At 30.3% G+C, this 8,875-nt stretch overlaps 1 protein-coding gene across 1 annotated transcript; it reads left to right on the top strand.

The window, feature by feature from the left end:
* Positions 1-2,024: 2,024 nt before the first annotated feature.
* Positions 2,025-6,094, top strand: LOC137923504 (uncharacterized). Its single transcript, XM_068766763.1, has 4 exons — positions 2,025-2,174; positions 3,753-3,913; positions 4,857-4,961; positions 5,980-6,094. The coding sequence occupies exons 1-4, from the start codon at positions 2,025-2,027 to the stop codon at positions 6,092-6,094; spliced, it is 531 nt and encodes a 176-aa protein (XP_068622864.1).
* Positions 6,095-8,875: the final 2,781 nt, after the last annotated feature.

Here is an 8,875-nt window from a genome sequence, read left to right as displayed (position 1 = left end):
CTTATTTAAACTTTATGTACAAAGTTAAACACAAAGAAACTGAATGAAGTAGCGGAGTAATTAACTTTCGTGACAAAATATAACATAAAAATAATTAAAAACAACCTTATTATTCTATAGAAAACAATGAGGTTAAAAATATAATTATTAACTATGATAGAGGTGGGTACACACAGCGTATAATAATGAATTATGAAAGCGCTAGTATTCTCTGTTCATTGGATTAGGTAGTACTATATATTGATTAACTCGTATTCAAAATCATTTCAGTCGTCATTTCAGCTATAGGTCTGCACGTAGCATCTTCCGACGACTTCAACAAGATGGCTTCTCCTTCCACCATGTAAGTGGACGTTCTATGTTGCGCTTGTCGGTCCGTGGTCTTCACTCCAGAACCTTAAGGCTCCAGCGGTATTTCCGCGCAACGTAGCCTGCCCACCGTCACTTTAAGTTGCCAATCTGCAATGTAATGCGGAACAAAGATTTAAAAGATGTATACGTATCATTATTTTCTATGAATTAAAGATTTTCTATTGCTAACAAATATATACTGTTATATATTTTTTTTCTACATCCTATATCGATGACACAATGATACACTTTTGAGACGTTTAACATTAATCCCGTAAACTGTATGTTAAATAAAACCCACATTTATCTTCACCGTTAACTCTTATTACGTTTCCGTTTGTGTTGCCTCAGTGGAAACTTGAAATTTTAAACTTGTATATCAGAGTATATTTATGACTATGACTAAAATTTATTAAAAACCATTATCACCAAAATCATAATTTATTTCATTAGTCAGAAAATTCACAAAACAATTACAGTTAAGTCGAAATACGAAGGTAAGTCGGCTATTTTGTATATGTATATTGTAACGTATACCTCGAAATGAAAAATATTCCTTTAAGTTTTTATATGATTTCTAAGACCGGATGAATTGAAAGCATTGGTAATTATTATATCTCTTTGAATATACTACTCTGGACTATGTTACAATATTTTCTTATAGTATCCGGCATTTCATTTGGCACGTCGATATATCACATCCATAATATGTACATGTATTGGTATTAAAATATTGATAAAAGATTATTTTTTTCGATATTTAAATCAAACGTCGGGCAAATAATTAAATCAATACAACGAGACATAACTTATTTAATGTACAAAACAATAAGGTTTATCCATGTAAAATAATTTGCTTGTTTTTAAAAACATACAGAGCATGAGGAGTTGGCTTCAAAACAAATATAATAAAATCATCTTTTTAATTGTATATATGGCTAAATATTTTAAATGATAAAGAAAATTACTATATTCGAATTCTTTGCAAGAAATTAAAATGATTTGTTTTGATGATTTTATAATTCACTTACATCAAATTGAAGCTCTAATATAGTGCACAACACACTATATGTCATTTTAATTTAGCATTTCATTACGTATCACACACGACTTCATAAAAACACTTATTACATTTATAATCACGCATTATACTGAGTGTACCGTGATGAATATACGATATATTAGCCAAAAGTTTAGCAGTCGCTGAAGTTCCAAATGTAATAGTATCGTCTTAATAAAACCCGTTCATAACACGTTTACCAGTTTACGAGTCATGTGATCACGTAATTTCTTTTACTTTTGTGCTGTCGAGATTTATTTCTTTTTAGGTCCATTTGTGCCTAAGAGGTCGTCATGTCTGGTTCATTATTAAGGTCAACTACTAATTATCACTTACTTACGAAAGAAAATACAAACAGATCGTACTCGGCGTCACAGTTAAGGGTGATATGTGAAGTCTATCCGCAAGACACAGTAGTCGTTTTTGATCTTTGATATTTATCTTAATTCTGTTAACCGTTATTTAGTCTGTGTACGCCATTAAAGGGTGTTTTACCGTATTGTTTCTTTTCGATACGTCTGTCGAATTTCAGATATTAATTCAAAACGTTGTAGAGATCCATGAAGAAAAGACGAGGTAGAAGAAAAAATAGAAATTAAATAACAATCAGATTATGAAGAGTTTTTTTAAAGTAATATTTATATGCTACGTTTATTTTTTATTATTCATCACGTTTGACTTGAGTGACGCAAATCATGAAACAAAGGTATCACAGCATAGACAGAAACGATATTTGAGTTTCAGGAATATTTCACATTTTTTCGTAAGTACCTATTTTTTTAACTAACATACATGTACCTCTTGGTATTGCTTACTTTTAAAATATAAATGCTAGCATTGCCTATCTTAACCTTTTTGTTGCTAAATTTAAATAGGTTAAAAGCAAACCAATGTGTTTAACAGACTACACGAAACAATTGAAACAATTTTTAATTTTCTTGATATGAATTAAATATATTTATATATATTTGACATACTAATAATTTTATTATCTTAATGTGGTTTGATTAGTTACAATTCTAGAATGTACTTTAAATTGTTATTAGCCATATTCAAATTATTTGCAAAATTGTTAATTGATTTTATTTTTCATTTCTATATAATCTAAATTAATCTAAATTTATCTAAATAAATTTTCTATTTGATCATCATATTGTTATGATTAAGAATTGTATTTTTATTGTATACGTCGATTTGAAATATTAATTAATCCAATCTTTGGTATTTAATCCAATTATTTAAAAAGTTTTTACAAACTCTATCACTTTGTCAGAATGTAAAAAAAACAAATATGAGTTGTCTTGTCAAAAATAATGTATTAAATTGATAAACAGTTAAGTACATCAGAAAAAGAAAATACCTACATTTGTTAACTTTTATTGATTTCATATTTAGACAGTTACTTATATACGATCAATTGTTATTATATCTTTATCTTGTAAAACATCTGATCCTTATTTTATCTTAGTTTTTTACAAAACAATTAAAACTATATATATAAAACAACTTTTACAATATATATACTTAATTTACATTTTATTCAAACCACCTCGGCAACTATATTCTTCACGGAACAATAGAAACCAGCGCTGTAGCAAATGTAATGACACGGCTTAAGAAAGGTGCATATGCATATGTAATGTTACGTTGAATTTTACATCGCACTGGTATAATTCTTACTTACTAAGAATTAAAAGGCGTACTTCTTTCGTCATATAATAGAGTAACACTAAAAAAAGCGTCGAATTGTCATATGAGAGAGCTACCTGAAGTAATGTAATAGTGTTTTCATATCTATGCGCATGCCGGACACAGCTGGTGTTATGTAGCTGCTTTTTAAAATCACCAATCATCTATATTTTAGTACAAGAACTTCCACTGCTAGATGTACTCGTAGATCTCCCCATAGACTTCTAATAACACTCGTTAAAAGATGCCCGCATCTTGTGTCTTCTCAAAAAGGCTACATAAAACCTACAATAGAAACTTGCATAATAGAGCATATTAATATCCCCTATTTCGCTATGTAATAGCTTCATAGTTCATTAAGAGTCACGTTCACTGCTAGACATAGGCTTCGTTGAAAGCAGCATGCATCTAGACTTTCGACGACATTGACATGACCTGATAATGCACGGTCTCCACTCCAGAAGGTCCCGTAATCATCAGGTCTGCGGGCTATAGACCTGCTTATGCCACTTCATAATTAAGGATAGTATATTTAATCGTAAGGCTTACTGATTTTCTATTTTTAAATTGTAATTGTTTGTCTAAAGAACATTAAAAAACATATTGTATAATTTGTCAAATGGACCATTATTTAACCTATGCTAATTTCTAGCTTCGATTAAACTTCAAGGCGAATATGGTGCCTTGGAATCAAATATTCGCACAAGCGCTCGGCTTCAGAATGAATTGGGACGATCCACCTGACTCATTCCATCCGTACCATCACCTGCACAGACGTACAGCATATAGCCATATAGAAACTTTGCTCAACAGGTAATAGATAATTCTAGATCGATTGTACGAAGTGATATTTCGATGATTTAATTTTAGAAACATAATCATCATCAGTTTCATCATAGGTAGACACCCACAGGCATAGGCCTCCACCAAAGCCCAGCGACTTATGACCTTAAATATGTCGTTGGTCTACCTAATCAAACATAACGCCACTTATTAATTTCGATATTATATCTCTTCTTTTGTTTTACGAAGTGTAAATATATATTTAATTACTTTCTTTACATTCTTTGTCATAGCGGAATTTATCTCTAATAAACTCTACCGGTCAACCTAGAGCAGAATAAAAATAATAAATTGGAAGGTTTGTAAATATGATAGAAAAATATATCAACAATATAAATATTATCACAATATACTATCATAAATACCAACATTCTCTACCGTATCTATCTACGCTGCCTATGCGGGGTTGGCTATCACAATGTGGTATTATGATACGCAAAGGACGCTACTGCCCAACCTCTGAAATTTTTTTGTGAGCAGTGCCAATCAACACGACTTTATCCCGGGAGTCGAACACGTGACCTACTATCGCAAGTCTTTGTCCTCTACCGCTAGGCTACCAGTGCTGATTTATTCACATACATGGTAATGTAATTACCAACTATTTCTTGTAGGAATTAAATGAACTAATTAAAAGATTGCTTGTTGTAATAATATTATTATAAAGTTATGTCAGGTCAATTTTCAAAGAGTATAAACTATTCAAAGACTAAAAATTAAAAATGAAATTATAGGTTATAAAGAGAAATGAGAGTCTAACATAGTTTGTTGCATTTAAAAACAATTGTCAAAAACAAATAACTTACTAATATTTATTTAATTCTTTATAATAAAAATTTGTAATATAAATTACGTTCGAATTTTACACCACAAGCGAAACGAAACTAAAAAGATTTTAATTTATTACTTTTAGGAATGGTTTGGAAGGCTTCCACTGCGTGCGGCGAGCAATTTGCGAGATGGACAGGATATCTGAACCAAGAGGAGTCTATCATAAGATATTAAAAATAATTTTTAGGTAAATACTTAATATCAAAATATTTCTTGAATTATTATACTATTAAATAAAGCAGAACGATATAACTTTTCCACCGACATTGTATGTTAGTTGACGATTCAAAATGCTTGTAAGTGGCCATAAAACACCAAACAATAACGACCATTAACGCAGGCCGATTCCTTCACTTGATACTTTCGATTCATCAACCAACTTAAAATGTCGGTGTTTTCAACCCTACAAGAATCTATTATCGAATCGGAAGGCAATTGTGCTGATAAGAGCCGGTGAGAAACTTAACAGTTGCTATATACATATATATATATATATATATATATATATATATATATATATATATATATATATATATATGTGTATATATATATACATATGTGTGTGTATATATACGTCAGTGAACATCTTGAAACGATGATGATAATGAACAACAACTAAGTTCAAGGTTGCCCGGTATCCTAAAAAGGATACATTATCAACAACTATAAGCTTTTACACATTTTCCGAGCTCCTCTTTACAATATGGTGAAACTACTTGTGGATATGTAAGCAAATAGGGGACAATCGGATTCAAATAACAAAATGTTGGCAATGATTTTTACATGTTAATGGTTAAGAAATTTCGTATATATATGCCTCGGTATTTTTTCAATGAAAAGCATGGTGTCAGCAACCCTAATAAGTAAATGATTTTATTTGTTAAAAGGAAACTTCCTACATAAGTTTTATAGAAACTTCTAATGTACGACTAACAGCGTAACAAAGGCTTAAGAACTTTAAACGCTATCTAAAAATTATAAATAGAATATGCACAATACATTTATTATAAAATGAGTAACATATATCATTTAAATGTTACTAATCAAGTAATTTAATCTTTAGGCGGCATTAATAAAAGGGTAATTCGTAGCAGCCTATATGTTAAATACATACGTTATTTATATAAGCCCATTTCGAAAAATAAATTTGTCAAGTTAAGAAACTGTTGTCATATTTACTAAAGCCTATTGTAATTTTATTACAGGCAAAAATCATCAGCAACAAACAAATGGCACAATAAAACTGAAGAAGACTGCAGATTGTCCATCGTATCCTGTCCGTTCTCAATGCTGGAAGTCTCCACATACACTGACTCATAATTTCTCGGAACATTTGTTTTTGGATAGAAATTCATCGGAATTCCTATAATGATTTAATCGAAGGTTATTTATATTAAGTCTTTTAAATGTAAAAAATTAAATGCTTACCATTAAAAAATTAAAAGAATGATAATTTTTTTTTACGAATTTTTATTGTTAACAATGTGTTTCAAAATAATAGGTACAAATTAAAATATAATATTTATGATTAATTACATAATGGTTTTTTAAATGTTGCGTGATTTTTTTTTCTTGCACGTATACGTTTCTGTTTTAATGGCGAGCGAAATGTATACAAGGAGTATTTACAATTTACATGACCCTAACACAACGGCAGCGAACACATCGCTGATGGCTTCCATATTCGAACCAGCATTCGAATTTCAATTCGCACAAATATGATTCAAAATATAATTATTGTGGCCATACTAGCTAACAATATGCAGTTTGAACGCTACACTTATATACCTCTTCTGATGACGAAGTAGTGGAAATCGAAGTGTTTTAATCAACGTGTGTTAGCCTTGCATAGCCGACTAATATTGTTTTGGTGCTTCCACCATAGTTTTAAGATCTCCTTTTATTTGACTACAAACGTAATAATGACTAAAGAGATAACTTTCTGGTATTTCAACCGAATAGATTCCACATTTGGATGACGTACTTCTCAAAAATAAAATTCGCATTTCTATTTTATCATGTAACCCATTTATTAAAGCTATGTAAAATATTATATTTTTTATTTCCATTTAAAAACATTAATTCTGCCACCAAACATGTATTATTTTATATATTAAATTTTAAAAAATTTACGTGGTTAAAAATGGCAGTAAATTTATAAAACGAAAGTGTATTGGTATATTTAAAAACATGGACAGTTATATTTACATCATCTTGTTAAAGTCGTCAAAAAATGCTTAATGCAGACTGCTTTCCATCAATGCAATTATAAATCTTTAAAAGGGCCTTATGTCTTGAATCAGAAGTCCTAAAAAGATGACGAACTGACATATTCTGAGAAGTAAAATCCGAAATTTGTTTGTGATATCTGATTAATCAGAGTTAATTACATCAATGAGACAGTGAAATCCTACGGTTTAAATAATGATGATGATATTTATGTTACAAAAACAAATAAGAAGCTCTATTATTGCCTTATAATCTAAAAGGAAAAACATAAATAACTTCTAAAAGAAAATACGAATACATTGTCAACGCATAAACATTTCCGAAGCTCTCCGGTTTATGAAATGAAATATAACATATTCTAAAACTGTGTCGCATTATCCTTATTTATGCCGACAGACGCACGACAACACGAAAGCCTGTGCACTCACACAAAGCCTTTGTAAATATCCAGCGACAAAAAATCGCTTGTGCGTGACCTGTAGTGTGTACGAGACTCACTTTATCTACTTGAGATATAAGCGTTACACAAACAGTATCTTTTATGAGTATGCGTTATTGTACCTAACAGTCGTAAGCATCTTGCATATCAACGAAGGACAAAGAAATTTTGCGTACGTTCAAAATGAAAATATTTACGTAACTTAAGTGGCTATGCTTTTATAGGTTTGAATATAAATGTTTTGAATTTCTAACATTAATTCTTGACTGTTTTCAAGAGATGAGATGTGATCGTTGAAGGTACTTTTCATTATCGATAATACATTATTACACGGATCTGCGCCGTTTATGATGGTTCTTCTAAGAAAGCTCAAGATACCCCAGAGATCAATGGAGAAAGGTATGAGATCAAATGAGAAATAAAAAGATTTGCAGCAGAACCAAGGTGATCAACGTATCTTATTGGAAGCGAAAGGTTCTCTAGTGAAGGCCACAAGCCAAGCAACATGGCAACATGGCATAGATAAACCGTCCTACTAGATCAACCCACAATATAGTCAAGGTAGCGAGTAATCTCAGCGATTTTTGGGGAAGGCTTTGCAGTAGGTATCTACGTGCTGACACGATTTTCTTTTTACATTTAATAACAACGTGTCATTTTTGCAACATTCACATGGGAAAATATCGTTTCTACATATTAGTTAAAATATAAATATAGTTTCTACATATACAGATTTTTTTACTTACATACCAATGAAGAGTAGTTGGAAAAGTTATTGTATGTTGTAAATATTAATTTCATTAAAAAAAAGATCAGTTTGTGTTCAATGGCAGCTGGTTTGTAATCAAGTTTAAAAATAAGTTTTATTTGTATGTGCGCGTTTTATTTATTATTATTGTAGACACACATGATATTTAATAAACATCCTATTGGTAAAACTTGATTTCTGAAAAAAACACCCACTCAAAACACAAAGATAGTGTGTTGTCTCGTAGATCTCTGAAGACGTTCTAGCCACAGTCTACATGATTTGCAATTAAATCTTTTTGATAAAATTCAATAGAAAATAATATTAAAAAATAACACGTCAAAACTTCGATAGCTTTTTATTTTCACATATATTTCTTCTGCTTGTTAAAATATAAATTGTTCTTTTTTTAATTCTATCTAAATTTATCAAAAGGGTTTTATTGCAAATCATGTATACTATGTGTGTGTGTGTGGCTACAACGTTGTTACACGTTTAGAGAAATTACAAGAGATTCACCTAAAATATCTTTTATTAGCTATGTGTTGTAAGTATTATAGGCATAGGCATAGGCAAAGCTGACATCGTATATCTCGCAAAATAATACACCTGATATATTCGCCTACAGACTAATTCATTGTTTATTAAATATATGGTTTTATATCTTTTATAAATATACACAGTC

Source organism: Battus philenor, unplaced genomic scaffold (genome assembly GCF_028537555.1).
Source record: "Battus philenor isolate CCGP_79_NKW_IND1 unplaced genomic scaffold, ilBatPhil1.0.hap1 SCAF_21, whole genome shotgun sequence".
Classification (NCBI taxonomy): Eukaryota; Metazoa; Arthropoda; class Insecta; order Lepidoptera; family Papilionidae; genus Battus; species Battus philenor.
This window is presented reverse-complemented; position numbering and strand designations above follow the sequence as displayed.